At 40.9% G+C, this 16606-nt stretch overlaps 1 protein-coding gene across 1 annotated transcript in view; it reads right to left on the bottom strand.

Annotated features, from left to right (window-relative positions):
- MYO10 (myosin X) overlaps positions 1-16606 on the bottom strand; it is a 235838-nt gene that overhangs the window by 115348 nt on the left and 103884 nt on the right. The window contains exon 3 of the mRNA XM_067569804.1: positions 15482-15640. Within this exon, the coding sequence (XP_067425905.1) occupies positions 15482-15640 (159 nt within the window). The remainder of the gene's footprint in view (positions 1-15481; positions 15641-16606) is intronic.

Here is a 16606-nt window from a genome sequence, read left to right as displayed (position 1 = left end):
TTATTTGCTGGATTCCCCTGCATAGCTGGAGCACTCAGCATCTAACCATCTACTGCCTCACCATTCATACAACTTTTACATGTCACCTTTAAACAAAAGTATACATTAAAAGATTGGCATCTGTCATGTTCAGTGAAAACACTAAAGGACTTACAGTCTGAAATACCATAAATAGCTGCCAGGTTTCTTTGTGTCTATTTTCAATCTGAAACTTGAGGGTTTCAGAAAACAAATCCAAGGGACAAAAGAGCTTGCTGAATGCCGTGGTGACTCCTCAACTGTTTCTTACTTTTTCCCAGGTAAAAGGAGTTAACATTGTTTATCTTGGTTTCTTTTCTAGGCAAAGCCAAGTAGGTCAACAATTAACACGTCAGCACAAAAGGCAAAACAAGATGGGATTGCATTTTGGCATATTTTCTTTCATTCTTTCTCTTTTGGCCCATGATAAACAGAGCAATATTTAATGCTCTTGCACATGCCACCAGCTTGATTTACTGATGTTGTGGTAAGTAGGTCCCCGTATTTCATCTTGTTTCATGATAATTTGCACAACACTAACTGCCTAAATTATAAGCTAAATGTCTGAGGTCAAGCTTCTTTCTTAGAAGCCATAGTTTAGCACATCAATTTGATTATAAGTTATGGGCTTCTGTAGACTATACTATGTGCACTGGGCCCAGAAGGTTTCAAACAATCGCTAAAAATACTAACCTGGGTTGCTTCACAGTAGCAAAGTGTTTATTGCTAAAAACACCAACATATTTTTTTTTGTTCTGTTTTTCTTTCCTCTGGTCCAATCCCAGAAATGGTTGCAAAACCCATGCACATGCACACACACACACACAGAGTGTAATACTACAACTAGGGGAAGGCTAGTATCCACAGGATACCGTGCTTTTTTCAGAGCCAGAACAAGATTAAGGAATTAAATGAAATAAGACTGATCAGCTCTCCCCATTCAGAACTAAGTGCAAAACACCCCCAACCTCAACTTAGCTTTCCCATAATCCTCCTCTCAAATAAATAAGCATTCTTGCATATTAAGAGCTGTTTGTGCATATTAAACAACAAGCAAGTATACTCTAGCATGAAACAAACCTGTTTCTTCTGCGCCTCCCTCTCCTAAAGGATACATTTATTGTTCACCATTATGCAAACTGCTTAGTTCTATGCAATTTTCTAACAAGGTCAAAAGCCTGCCCACACAGCATTGATCTCCGCTCAAGTACACAGCCTAGCCCTGCCCAAATGCAGATATACAGCTACATTTAGAAAAAATAATCATGTAGCCAAATCTTGTGTACACTAAGAAGTTTCTTGGACCCCCTAAAAAAGGCACTTGCAAATAAAACAACAGCATGGGACATGAAATATAGACAAACCGAGCTCTAGAACTGCAGAACTTCCCAGGCATTGTAAATTTTGAAGTTCTGAACTCACATTTTGTCTAAGGTTAATTGTCATATTCTGCATTTTAAAACTTTCTCTACAAGAAAGGATATTTTTGTTTTTACTATGCAATTAGTAGACACAGCGTGAGAAGGAAAGAAACTGAAAATCCCAAACCAGAATAAGTATACTCCAAATCACTTCCATCATGGGATAAAACCTGTCATGCAAGAAGGCTGACAGTTGACTAAACTAAAGCAGCTCCAAGAATAATGTGGGGGCACTGAACTGTCTTATCCATGAAATGGCTGCGTATCTAGAAGTTCTCATAAAGGGAAAATACATAAACAACATTAGTAGTCAAATCCTGCTCTTAGATGGAAGTGTTGGGCTCCCACTGACTTTAAAAGAAATGCAAACGAGAATCAGAAGGAAAAGTCGGACACTAACTGAGAGATAATACACACAGTGTTACATCCCTCCCAAAACAAAAGAGGGAGGAGGGCAAACTATGGACCCATATTCCACTTATATAGGCAAATGACCGCCATAACAACCAATTTGGTTCATGCTCAGGTAATCAAGTTGCTTATACACTTACAACACTTTTAAATTGGAATTGTATGGAAAAGAGGCAGTTAAGCAGAATGTAGTACAGTCAGTAAAATATACACAGCCTGCCTTACTCCTAAAACCTTCAGCTTGACTTCTGCTAAAAATATTCATGTTGGTGATAGGTAAGTCATAAAAGGTTCAGCGACTTGGTTTGAATCACTTAAGTTGAAAGTTTGGATGCTTATGTGAAAGTTGCTTGAGATTCCTCTGTTCTCCTGAGCTATTACTACAATAACCTTGCCTAGGTACAAATAATGCTAATCCATTCTGGACTATGGGTGCCAGCAGCAGGCACTGGTCCTGAACTGGCCCTGAACACTGCTTAGCTGCAATTGTAGAAAAGGACAAACCACATTCAGTACCATTTCAGGAACCTACAGCACCCAATGAGAATTTCTGGAGTGTAGTCTAATAAACGAGGGAAAAATTCTCCTATCAGATCTGCATGGCAGGTGTCCATTCTTCTATTCTGCTTTTCAGGGCACATGAACAGGGTTTCCACTGATGTCAAATGGAGATGTCAAAAAAGCAGAATATTAGAATGAAAAAATGCCACGAGAAATTGAGAGGAAAAATTACTTACAATACAGGTAATCAAAGTTATCGTTTATGATGTAAAAAAGTTTCATCGTTTGCAGTCTAATGTGCAGGAGCCATTTAGCTTTGCTTTGTGGTTTTTAATTCTAAATGATTCATAAGCTGTAACATTCACTGGGGTATAAATACCATGGGTACAGTTTTCAAAATTGCCTAAGAGACTTAGGAGCCAAGTCCCTTTTTCAAAAGTGAGTAGGCATTTAGGAGCCTAAATCCTATTGGTGAGTCTTAGGCACTTTTGAAAATGTTACTATGTTACTTCTTGTTAAACTTATATTTTTACATATTACTATAGTTTTGAAATAAATGGATAATCATATAAGTGTATACTTGCAGAAGTACAGCAGTTTCTTCTGTAGTTGGAACAAGTGATCAGAACGAAGCAGACACTAGATTGTAAACAATAGGAAACACAATGCCACTGAATCATATCATCAAACTCCAGGGTTGGAAAAATAGCCTCCAGACTTCCATTTGGTAACCAGACCACATGGTAATAATCCACAGCAGCAAGAAGTGTTTACATCTGTGAATTACTTCACTCTACAGGAAATCTAAACCTTACTGAGGGAAAGAGGGAAAGACATTTCATAAAAAAGGAACCCTTAGCAGTGCTTGAGACATTCCATCTCAATGTGCATATGCATGAGGATGAATAAATTGAACCAACAGATGAATAGGGCAGACCAGCAATAGAGCAATTTGCTACCATACCATACCATACAGATGCTACCTTCAGAAAATGAGAGGACTATGATTATACCTAAGGAGATTCCTTGAGTTTCAGATTCACATCTCTCACTGAACATTTTCCCAATGCCTCAGAAGTTTCATGCAACTATAACTATTCTAGTTGGGAGAAGATTGGGATGGAAATATCAGTGGGCAAAAATGGTGGCACAAGAATGGAAAGCAAACACTATTCATACCAACCCATTATCCTGATTTTGTATTCAGATGCTCTGGGGATATACAAGCCTTCTTGTCATACATCAGTTTTGGATCAATGCAATGAGGGACAGCCTATGTTTGTTCCCTGCCCCCCCCCGCCCCACCACCTTCCCTCTCCACTATGAAAGCCACACTCATGCCTAGCATTTGAAAGAAGTTGTTACTCACTTTTTGTGCAGTAATGATGATTCTTTGAGATGTGTTCCTCTATGGGTACTCCATGACTCACCTTCCTTCCCTCTAATTTGGAGTTCTAGTAGAGTTGTGGAACACCCACAGGGGGACACATCTCAAAGAACCGTAATCACTGCACAAGGTGAGAAACTTTTTCTTCGAGTCGTGTCCCTATGGATATGCAGTCAAATCCTCCAGGATGGCACAGTGTTCTGCAAAGGTGTGCACCCAGGTAGCTGCCCTGCAGATTTCTGATACAGAGATACCCTGGGAGAAGGCGACAGATAAGGAGACCGACCTCACAGAATGCATGTGCATTGAAGATGGGGGTGTTACTTTACGCAGTTGTTAACAGGGTTTAATATAGCCCGAGATCCACTTAGTTTCTAAGCTGAGATCACTGTACCTTTTGATCTATTTGCAATGGGGAGGAAGAGTCTCAGAGATTTTTCTGAAGGCTCTCATCCTGTCCAAATAGAAGGCCAAGGCTCGCCTCATGTCAAGCGTATGCAGGATGGCTTCCCTATTATCCTGATGGGGTTTGGGATAAAAGTCTGGAAGCTAAATAAGCTGATTTATATGAAATGAGGAAGTCACCTTTGGAGTGAAGTTCAGATGTGGTCTAAGCGTGACATTGTCAGGGAAGAAGACAGTGAAAGGGAGATGCACCATCAGAGATCTGCTATTTCACCAATCCTTCTTGCAGAGGTAATGGCGATGAGGAACGCCGTCTTCATGGAAAGGTGAGTCAGTGAACAAGTGGCCATGGATTCAAATGGTGGCCTAGTCAGACCTTTTAATACTAGGTTGAGTTCCCACTGAGGAGTAGGAAGAGGTTCGCTATGCCTTTGAGAAACCTCTTTGTAGTTAGATGTAAAAAGATTGAGTATTCTTCTACCTACTCTTGGAAGTCTGCAATTGCTGCTAGATCAACTTTCAGCAATCTGATAGAGTCCTGATTTATTGAGAGTCAACAGGTAGTCTAGGATCACTGGTAGAGTGGATGCATTAGGGATCACATCTTTGGGCTGGCACCAGAGCTGGAATCTCTTCCATTTCTGTAGATAGGTATGGCAAGTAGCTTCTTTCCTACTGTGCAATAAAACCTCCTGTGCCTTCTCAGAGCAAGATGTCTTTATGTGCTGGAACCATGAAGAAGCCAGGCTTTGAAACGTAGAATCCACAGGTTGGGATGGAGAGCGTGTATCTTGTTCTGCGATTCAAAGTAAGGAGTGACTGGAAGAGTCATCAGTGGACATAGTGCCAGCTGTGACAGGTAAGGGTACCACATCTGTCCGGGCCAGGTGGGAGCAGTCAGTATGATGTTTGCTCTTTCTTTTTTAACTTTCAACAGGACTTTCAGTATCACAGGTATTGGGGGAGAAGATGAAAAGAAAGCTTCTGTCCCATGGAAGGAGGCAAGCGTCTACCATGGAGTGTCATCCGATCCCCGCTCTGGAGCAGTATCGTGGACATTTTCTTGTTCTGTTAAGTAGTGAGCAGGTCTATTATTGGTATCCTCCATTGTCGGATTACGTCGTGGAGTACCACCAAATCTATCCCCCATTCATAATCATCTGGGAATTTGCGGCTGAGACTGTCCACTGTTGTGTTGTGTATTCCTGGTAAGTAGACTGCTGATATTAAGGTGTTGTGGGAGATGCACTAGTTTGTTTTAATGCTTCTATGCACACAGAGTGAGACCTGGTGCCTCCCTGACAGTTTATGTAATACATACAGGCCACATTGTCCATCATGGCACTTGTGTTCATGTCTTTGATCAGCGAAAGGAAGTGAGCGCACGCATTTCTGACTGCTCTGAGTTTAAGCAGGTTGATGTGGAGGCATGTCTCAGCTGCAGACCATTGACCCAGTGCAACTGTTGAGCTGTGCACCCCATCCTATGACCGGTCATTGGTGGTCAGCAATAGAGATGGGGAAGTTCAATGATTGCATTGATAGTAGTTTGCTTATGTTGTCTCTGTTCGGCCTGTAAAATGAATGCTTGGAAGCATCTCATGTGTAGTCTGGCTGAGAGCAATACCCAATGTGCCCGTGGCCATGTGTCCCAGGAGCTGGAGGCAATGTCTGGTCAAAATTTGGGGGCTGGATTGTACTGTCGCTATCAATGAGGAGAGACTGAGAAATCTGATGTGGGAGGAACACCTTCATCTGAATGGAATCCAGGTTGGCTCCTATGAATTCTAGCCTCTGTACCAGTGTTAAAATAGACTTTTGTTCATTGATCTGTAGGCCCAGATTCAATTCAGTGTGGTCTGAGTGACTCATTGCGCCTCTGTAAAGGACCATGCCCTGAGAAGGCTGTCGACCAAGTAAGGATAAATCATGAAGCCTTGAGAGCATAAATGAGCTGCCACTACTGAGAGGACCTTGGAGAATAATCTAGGGGCCAAAAGGGAGTACTGTGAATTGGTAGTGGTCTTGGCCTACCATGAACCTGAGGTAGTATTTGTGGCTCAGTATGATCGAAATGTGATCTTGGAGATCAAGGGCCGAGAGTCAGTCTCCTTTTTCTAAAGCTGGAATAATTGTTGATAACGTGACCATCTTGAACTTTTGTGCCTTGATAAACTTGATGAGCACTCTGATATCCAGTATCAGACTCCAACCCCCTTTTTCTTCAGTATCAGGAAGTAATCAGAGTAGAAGCCTTTGCCCCTTAGATGTGTGGGCACTGGCTCTGTGGCTTCTACACTGAGGAGGTGATCTATCTCCTGACTTAGCAGGCTTTCATGAGGAAGGGTCCCTTAAGAGGGACAGAGAAGAGTGTTTGGGAGAGGGGAGGGAAAAGAAATGGATGGAGTATCCATCTCAGATGATCTCCAGCACCCATTTATTGGAGGTTATTCATTCCCAGGTACTGCAGAATGAGGAAAGACAGTCCCCGAAGGGAGGGGTGGAGTGTTCCACTAAGGCACCTCAACCAACCCGTCAAAACTGTCTCTTCATGGTATAAGGCTGAGAGGAAGTTTGCTGAGATTCAGGCATCTTCCACCTGGGGAACCTGGCTTCTTCCTCTGGGATTCATATTATCTCTATGCATATTGAGATGGATATTGGGATCAGTATTGTGAGCAAGGCTTGAATGGTGGCTAAAGACAGTACTTTCTTTTATACCCAAGTTTATCAATCCCGATCAAAGAGTGGCCCTCGAATCTTTTAACATGTGGAGGGAGGCATCAGTGTTTTCAGCAAATAATTTCATTCCCTCACAGGGGAGGTCTTCCACCATCATTTGGAGCTCCTTGGGAAGCCAGAGAGACGAAGCCCGTCTCATCATAATGGCAGTCAAAATAGAATGGGCCGCCATGTCAGCTGCATCAAGTGCAAACTGGAGAGACATTTTTGCCACCAGCTGGCTCTCATTAACCAAGGCTTTAAATTGGTCATTTTGAGAGTTGGGGAGCTGTTCAATAAAAGAAGTAAGCTTCACATAGTTCTGATAGTCATATTTAGCCCACAAGGTTTGACAGTTTGCCACTCTTAACTGGAGGGTGGCCAAGGAGTAGGCCTTCCTGCCAAACATGTCCAGACCCTTCCAAACCCGGTCACAAGACATGGACTTGAGGTGATGATAGCAGACTTTAGAGTTATCTGCATCCAAATGAAAAATAAATGTGTACTTGTCTGATCCTTAAATCTCAATTTACCCACTGATGAGTATAAAGGTGCATACATCACTATCAATAGCACTCGGCCTTTAGAAAAGAAATTGTTGATCCATATAACTGAATGACCACTAGAAATGGAGATCATTAAAAGCAAATGCCACTACAGTTCCATTTATAAATCGCTGTTTATATAGATCTTTGTCTAAAGTGATTTTTAAAGCACTTTTTAATCCTGTTTTCTTGTAATGAATGGGAAATGCAAAGAGTAATTAATGCTTTGTGACAGAAGTTCTCTTTGCTGTACATCTTCAAAAGTTTTCATGGTACATGTGTGCACAAAATGCCCAATATGGGGGCAAATGGATCTGTGTGTGGATACTTCATGCAATGTTTTAACACAAGACTTACCTTTCTTTAGCACAGATCTGAACAACTAGCAGATACAATTATTTCATCCCAGTGATGTTGCAGGAAGCATCCTATTACAAGCCATGCAATCCACTTTGTCAATGTAAAGACCCAATTTTTATAACATAGAAGATTCAAGTGTAGTAACCAGATAAACAGCAATTTACTTAATGGGTAACACTTATTTGATTCCCTCTGTGTAGAGGATGCTCATAGGGGATAGTTACAGAACACTGAATACCAATAGAGGAGAACTGTACAATTATTGGCTTGGATGGAGCATCTTACTCTACAAATAACTGGACCTAGACTAAGTTTAATTGGTTTTAGACTAAGGAATTAACTTCATTCTAGAGATCTGTGGTGAGGAACTGATGACCTGGCCAATCTGTGCATACTAAATAGCAATGTTACTTCTATTGTAAATTACTTGACAAGAGTACAGATGCAACTGATGCTGACATATAGGAGGTGCTTATGATCTCACTTACAAGAGTATCACAGCCATGTAACTCTATTTTCAGAGAGTTACTCCTGTAATTAGGGGCAAAGGATCATATCATTAGCCAGTGTAATCTGGCATAGCTCCACCGAACTCAAAGCAGCTATGCTGATTTGCACCAGCTGAAGATCTGGCCCAAAGACTGGTTATGTGCAGCTATTCAGGACTGTGTTTGGACAGTTTACACATACTGTAAAGGCTTACGATTAATATATCCAAACTTTTGCATAAAATCACTATGGGTTTTGGCTTTGTAAACTGTTTTTTTTTTTTTGTTTTTTTTTGACCAGGTCCTTCATTCTCCCTCGCCTCCACACCTCCTTTAAACTTGTACTCATGCCAAAGGATATCAGAGAAGTGCCTCTATAGTGCATCAGTTGAACCCATCCTACGGAATTCTGGTTTATTGGGTACAATTGCAGAAAGATAATTATTTTCCCATGTAACACGCACTGACACCAGTTTCCTGTTGGCCACAATGGCATGGCACAGAGCAACTGCACAGCTACTGCACAAAACCTCATGATGTTTTTGTGAGTAAAATAAAACTTTGGTATAATAAAAGGCAATTGTCCCTGGAAATTTTAACTACCCAGTACCATGGTAATGTGCAGAATAGAAGAACCTAGAGAGATTAGACAGATTTACTGACCTGGATGCTAAAGCCTCCCTGCTCTCTGAATTTGAAACAAAAGCAAGACAATTCATTATATCATTGATTATTATGTACAAGCATCAATCAGTTCCCCCAGGGAACTCTTGTGAATTAAATGACAGAAAAACATGCTGTCATTAGATGATTGAATAATAAGTAACAGCACATAGCCAGTTAAAAGAAATAATATGAAAAGAAAACAGAGTTAAATCTGATTATAGCAATTGTATATACTTTTCTAAAGACATAACTAGTTTTGATTCCAATGAAGTTGCCGAGATTTTTGCAGTTAAACAAAGAATCAGGAAGTAAGCAAGTTCCAGTTTCAGACCTTTTAAAATTAGGAGTGATTTTGCTCTCTCATCTCAAATTATTCTACATTTGCTTCTTCATCTAAAGGAGAATGAGTGGAGATAAAAAGGAGGGACAAAACAGCAAATAATGAAAATAGAGCTCTCCATTACCACTGTCACTGTTTGATGTGGAAGAGGCTGGTGTAGTACTTTGCAGCTAAGTTCTTAGTGCAAAAACTATATACACACTCACACACAACCTAACATATGGTTACAATCATCTGCAGGCAACTACAGTCTTAATTTGGTCTAGAAAATAACCCATTTTGTTCACCTACAACCTACAACCCCTGCCCCTTCCGCAGTCCTACTACAGACTGTTTGCCAAATTTGAGGCAACTATTTGACCTTTTTGACAGTCTTCAGTCTATTATTCACATGAGATCTTGCAGCAATGACAGACAAACTGCTGCTTGGTACTTGCTGGGGAAAAGAGAGGCAGGAGAGACCCCACTCTGCATTTCTCTGGGTATAATGAGGTAGGAAAATGAAACACAGATTCAGAACTGCAAATCCAAAGCAATGAATCTCTGATGGAATGAGTTTCTGACTCTGGGCATCACAAGCTTGGTTTTAAAAAAAAAGGCTGTTTAAGTAAGAGTGAATAAGCTACTCATGGCTTTCTTATGTCTTGAAAAGTGCACACTTCAAAGAAATAATCACTTCAACACAAGAGCTAGCTAATTCCTACTTCAGAGTTTAATTCAAAACGAAAAAATCAAGCACAATTATAGATTGGGTTTAAATGGCAAACAAGTCAAATGGGGATGCTTTTGACATTGAATAATGCAGTTTATAAGTGTACAAGAGCGGGTGAGTTTGCATATTCATTTTATTTTTAGATCTTCTCTCACTTTTAAAAAAAACTTACTTCTCTGATCTGTCCAAAATGTGCTTGCCTAGACCAGTCACTAACCACTTGACTGGCTGGGACAAGAAAGAGGCAGTTCCCTTCAGCGGCAGCTTCAACACCATAATTAAATGTCCTGTCCCCTGGTGCACTATAAGTGATGTGGTTTATGATGTCGTCCACAAGACTGAACTAGTCTCTTCTATGATGTGTGATTAACTGACCCAAGGAGTGGCAGTCTCAACAGCGTTTAGGAATATTTATCCCTTTGATATGGCATCAAGCTTAACCACTATACACCACTGAACTGCCTGACACTTCTACTTTTGGAAATGGACATTTAAATGAAATAGAAATTACATCCTTCAACTGCCTATTTTATCATGTGCACATCTCTGGCTTCGTTTGGAAAGCCGGTCTCAATTCCTGGTTTGCCTTCACCAAAAAGTTTACATTTTCAAGCATGGGTACCTTAATATGATATCCACATTTAGCATTTGGAAGCGGATACTGGCATTTAGATACTTTTTAAACCACGACTGTTCTCTCTATCCAAAACATCTGCTCCTCAATTATCAAAGTCATGTATTGCTGCAGAATCTTACCAGGCTCCTCTTTACATAACTGCATCAGTAGCCACAAAGAGACTGTACCTCTTCCTCTCAGACTTCACCCTATTCATGGTGGCTCTGCCTTCATCCCCTCTAGGCTGGCCTACTGTTACACACTGTCTTTGGGGCTAGCAGAGCAGGCCACAGTTACGTGTCAGATCATCTAACACCAGGCAGCTCATCTCCCTTCTAGGGGAGATAAGAAAAACATGCTCCCCCATGCTTTACCCTTGCTTTTCTGAATCCACTTGAGGGCCAATTCCTTATCTTCAGTTCCATCAACGGACTAGGGCTTGGCTACCTCAGGATCCATCTCTTCCTCAGGTCTACCCCAAGAAAACTATTATCTGCAGGGACATTACAGCAGACAGAGACCAAGATGCAAATCTCAGCACTCAGAGGAAGAATGGAGGGTCCTGAGCTATAGGGCTCCCCACAACCAGAGATAAGGATGGGCTTGTGTCCCCCCTGTGATAGGGCGAAGACAGAAGGCAGCAGAAGAGTAGTGGATGGGAGATATGTGAGCACCAGAATGCTCCGAGCCTTGTTCCCTGCTGACTAACTCAGAGCCACTGGGGGCAGATAGGAGCAGCTGAGGCTGATTCAGGACCAGCCAGGTGCTCCATAAAAGCCCTCTGCTCCAAACATTCAGGGCATGAGCTGGAGGGAGTAGGAGTGCAGTGCAGTGCAGTGCAGTGCAGTGCAGTGCAGTGCAGTGCAGTGCAGTGCAGTATTAGGAGTGCTGAGCTGTGCAGAGGAACGGACTGGAGAACAGAGTTCTGGTGTGGAGCGGCGGGAGGAAGGTACCGGCTCAAGAAGCCAAAGGAGGGGGAAAATTAGCCTAGGGGAAGAGTGTGTGGCTTGGAAACGCAGTACCAGCAGCACATAGCTGCTTCTCAAAGGGCCCCTGGGCTGGGACCCGGAGGAGCGGGTGGGCCCGGGTCCCTACCCCCTCCCCTGGGCAGACGGGGTGATGGGCAACTTCCCGGCCCACTACAAACAAGAAAGCGCGAGACTCACTAAGGGGAAGCCGGCCATCTGCCACACCTCTTTGATAGCATGACCCATAGCACACCTCTTTGGAGAGACTTTCCACAAGAAAGGCTGCTGAAGAGTTAAGAAGATTATCCCTTCCCTTAGATAACTTCCTCCAAAACAAAATACATCCTAAATGGAAGAGGAGCAGAGAGAAGCATCCCTCCTCAGGTAACAGTTTTACTTCTTTGAGTATTGTATTTGGGGCCTGGACACTGCGGTGAGTGTCCTGTTCCACAGTAGTTTACAAGGGCAGGTGCTCCCTTGGTTCTGTTACAAAACAAGGAGGGAGTTAAGAACAGCATGTGTCTGTTCTCCTTTCTAGAAATTCAGACAAGAAAAAAAGTGACAGTGTCTGAGGAAAAGACATTAAAAAACAGATTTAGGTACGTTCAATTTTGACTTGAGATGTCAAAATGGTTCAACTCAAATTAAAATGGAGTTGATTACATCTTCCAACTTCAATCTGGACACCATTAGCTGCTTCAGAATATTGACAACGAAGTTAGACAGGTTGCTGATACAGCAGAAGTTTCTTATAGCCCAGCATTCCCTGAATGGAAGGGAGGAAAAAAATAAGGCTTATACTTTCCACTGGTCTTCACTGCTGGAGTTTCTGGCTGAGGCTAAGTGAATCAACGAGGAGCCTGATAAGCCTTGGCATCCATAGCAAATATCTTTATGATAATAAGGAAATAATAGAGGGTTTAGGGATAAGGGCATCATTATGCCAGACAAAAAAAGGCATAAAAGGCGTAATTAACTGAAGTGAATTGCAAATTGAAATTGTACATAAATCTTCAGATGTTTACCTATGTCTTCTCTGCAGGAATAAGAGTGCTTTAATACAGGAAGGAAAGACAATTGTTTGGAACAAATGGATTATCAAGGGAAAAAGCTACATTTAAAATGTCTTTATTGGAAAGCAGTGTTAACTTTTTCTCCCACAATATCTGTATTTATTTATTCTCCTCTGTAATTTCACAGATAATCTTCACAATCCTTTTCACTTACAATTTAGAAATTAGTGGACTGCATTTCAGATCATGACATTCTGTATAAACATGGATGTTCTAACAAACACGTCAATATACAGCATTACATTGCACTCACTATTGTGAGTGTCAAGCTACTTCCTAGTTTCATTGCCATGTGAGCCAGAAGGTTGAGGGTTTTTTTTAAAAAATCATGTTTTTACTACTTCAAATATAATTTGTAGGCTGCTTTTTTAAAAGTTACATGCATTACAATTTACTGTATGAATATACATAAGACACATTGTTCCACAGGAAAAATAAAGTTAGCAGAGACACCACAACAGATCTATAAGCTAATGGCCAGGTTGTGGCATTTGCACAATGGCCTGTGCTAGGGGGTGCTACTGAAACAGCTCACTCCACAAAGAGGTCAGGAAGAGGACTGTGTTTAGAGAGGCACAATTCCTTCCTGATTTCCCTACACTGCATTATGCCCATTGGCCAGCCACCTCTGTGGGCTAGTGGTAGGGAGGAAGGAGCCAGGTTAATGGCTCCATATCCTCCCTGACCCTTCTGAGTCGATTTGTTCCCGGGGGGAGCAGGGGCATGGAGGAAGGCTAGGGTTGCCTCTGGCCCTTACACAAAGTACTTAAATGTAAGGGGAGGTTCCTTGTGTGTTCTGTGCATGGAACAACCCAGTCCAAAGCAAGAATGACAATGAAGCTTATCCCTTTAGCTGTATGAAAATATTAGCAAATATTAAGTGAACCTAATCTCACCTTTTCCCCCTCTCTTAATCAAATTTTGGCTTTTTGGCAAATGTGTCATTGCACTGTCCCTACATGGTTAATATGCCTTGGACATATAGTATCCATCTTATGATTGGCCATGCCCTATGACCAAAAATTTCAGGCTGCATCTTTTGCTATCTGAAGTGCCACCACTCCTGGAGCCATCATCCCGTTACTGCACCACCCTCAGCATTGCAACAGTGCTCTAGCTGGGGTGGAATAACACTGCTTCCTAGGTCGGACCCTGGTCCTATCTGTAGGCCAACTGAGTTGCTTTCATACAAATTCCAGTGCACTTTATTTGAATGACCCTCAATTTTGTGAGAGCTGACACGGTGAACCCAAACAGTAAAATCAACAATACTGCAGGGACAAGGAACAGTATCAGCAACTGAAGGTGCCATGTCCCCAGCAATAGCACACAACTCTGTCTGTCTAGGAATTTATACTGCACTCATCACCAAAATATTAGCGAGATCCATGAGTTGCCACAACAAGACAGGGAACAAACTAGTACACAGCTCTTTAAAAATGGCTATTTCTTGGTTCTACACAAGGGCTTTTTTCCCCTTTAAAAGGAAGAAAGGCAGAATCTAAATGTCAGTCTATCTACTCTATAGGTTGAGTTATTTATTTTTACTCTTTTAAATAAATCAATAAACAAATAAACCCAAGTAAGCCTGAAAGGCGTTTCCTTAATTTTTTCTACTTCTTTTGCATCTACAGAGCTGTTCACATGGGCTGAGCTACCAACATTGATTATTTATTGACTGATTTTTAAGACACAATGGTTCATTTGTTTTGAGAAAAACATATATAAAAATTACAGGGACTTCACAAAACAAATTGAAAAAAGACAAGTTCGGCATCTAAGATTATCAGCACTGACTATCCCTTTGGCAGTGACATAGAAATGAACAAAAACAGGCTTGTGCCTTTTTGTGTTTCTTTACGGTGTGATAATGAAATCCACAAAGATGGGGGTGGGTTTGGTTCTTTAATATGTGTTTACTTAAATTCAGCCTATTTGTTTACAAGAGATGAATCTTAGCAGAAAATATTATGCTGGCTGTTCCAAGAAACCGGAAAGAAAGTTTAGGCTAAATTACATTTTTCTGCATGTCAGGTTATTTTTATTACACTTTATTACAAAATGAAAAATAAGTATTAAAAAAAAGCCTACAGGAGCCACTATTGTTCTCTGTATGTTGCTCACAATAAATGTTAGATTTGGGTTAACATTGGTGCTGAAAAGTTAAACTCTATTAGCCACAGAAGTCTGCAATACAAAGTCAAGAAAAATAAAATTCCATGTAGACTAATGGCCTGATTTTCAGAGAGCCTCAGCACCTGGCTGCTTCCATTGATGTAAGCTCCTAAAACTGCCCAATTGCTATGGCTTGGGTTCTCCACCTGTAGGGTCATGACTACCTGCCCTACCTATACTGATGAATGAGAGAAGGGTCGCAGCTAGATCCTGGCCAGATGCGATCCCCAGATGGGGACCCAGTATGGAAAAGGTTGAGAAGCGCTGCTCTATTGTGCCCTCTCAGACAATCTTCTGACAACTTCATCTGTTGCAGTATATTTTTTAAAAACCACCAGTATTTTTGCTCCCCTATCCTGTCCCCAACATATTTTAACGAATAAAAGAGCAAGACTTTAAAAATCAGTATCATGTCTGATTTTCATAGACATCAAAGATTCCATCGGACTTTTCTCCTCAGCAGGGGTTTCCCTGGAGCTCTTGACCAAACTTTCCCTCCATTTTTTTTCTGGTGGGAAGTCAGCATCCACCACATAGATAAGTGCATTTTAGTGCTGTGCATATATATAGTTTGAAGCACTTAGGGGATGGGAGGTGCTATTAGATCAGTGTAAAATATTGCTTTTGCATGCAGGAAAACATTCTTCTTAGTTTATGTTTTAAAAGACACTTACATAAATTTTATTTTGTTGATATCGCTGGAATAAATTGTGCATGATGGAACCCTCATGAAGGTCTACGAGTGCTGCCATGTCTTCCACGCTCTCCACACTTGTTTGATGCATCACTGTTACTTTCTGGTGCGTGATTGTACTCTGTTTGTACGTGAATACCTAAAGGAGGAAAAACAAACAGTGCATTAATGTCTCACAACTATGTAAGAAGGTATTGTTCAAGTTGATAAACTGGAGGGTCAGAACAAAGCATCTACAGCACATCAGTCCCATTTACACCTATTTTGAAGGCTTTTGGGAGACATAAGCCTTGTTGGCCTGTATAATAAGCCTTGTTGGCCTGTACAGGAGAAGACTGAAACTCTAATTCCTAATGACTACATAGTGATTAGTCAGAGGATTGTAGTTTAGTTTGGAGCTAATAGAGTCCCATCATTTCACACTTCACTATTTAGGACTTCATTTACCAGGACAATTTTATCCCTAAAATAACTTCATTGACTTCAATGAAATTACACTGGGGAAGAAACATATTTTTCAATAAGAAGTTTCAGAAATAAAAAAATTATTGATTCAATCCTAGCTAGCAAAATAATATTTATGTGCTTGGTCCAACACTCATTTAAATCTTTCCATTGTACTCTATGATCAGAACCTGTGATACGTTAGGTCATTAATCCAACATTAATCTGCAAGTTGAATACTATGTGCTACAGCCTTTTAAGAGTACGTGTCAGACTATAATGAAAATGCACTGGACAAAACACAATTAGAGTATTTACTCATTAAATGAGTTCAAGCTTTTTCTTTACAGTTGTTCTAAAGACCGGCTTGGAAGATATTTACATACAGAATCCAAGTAAATCATCTTGTATGTGCTCTTCATTACCGAGGATATCCAATATCGTTGGAATTAAATTTCCTGGTTCTTTTTAAATTCACATTCCTGGCAACTAACCTCTATATATCATAAAAATAATTTCTGTAGGAGTTGCTTTATATATATCTACATCTATATCTATATATCTCTCTCTCACATACATACACACACAACTCTACTTGGCAATCTTATTCACTAGTAAGGTAATCACTCTAAAAACTGAGAAATCCAAATACTGCGGTAAT

The sequence above is a fragment of the Emydura macquarii genome, unplaced genomic scaffold (assembly GCF_026122565.2).
Source record: "Emydura macquarii macquarii isolate MOO-44397 ecotype Brisbane River unplaced genomic scaffold, CSIRO-AGI_Emac_v2 contig_320, whole genome shotgun sequence".
NCBI lineage: Eukaryota > Metazoa > Chordata > Testudines > Chelidae > Emydura > Emydura macquarii.
This window is presented reverse-complemented; position numbering and strand designations above follow the sequence as displayed.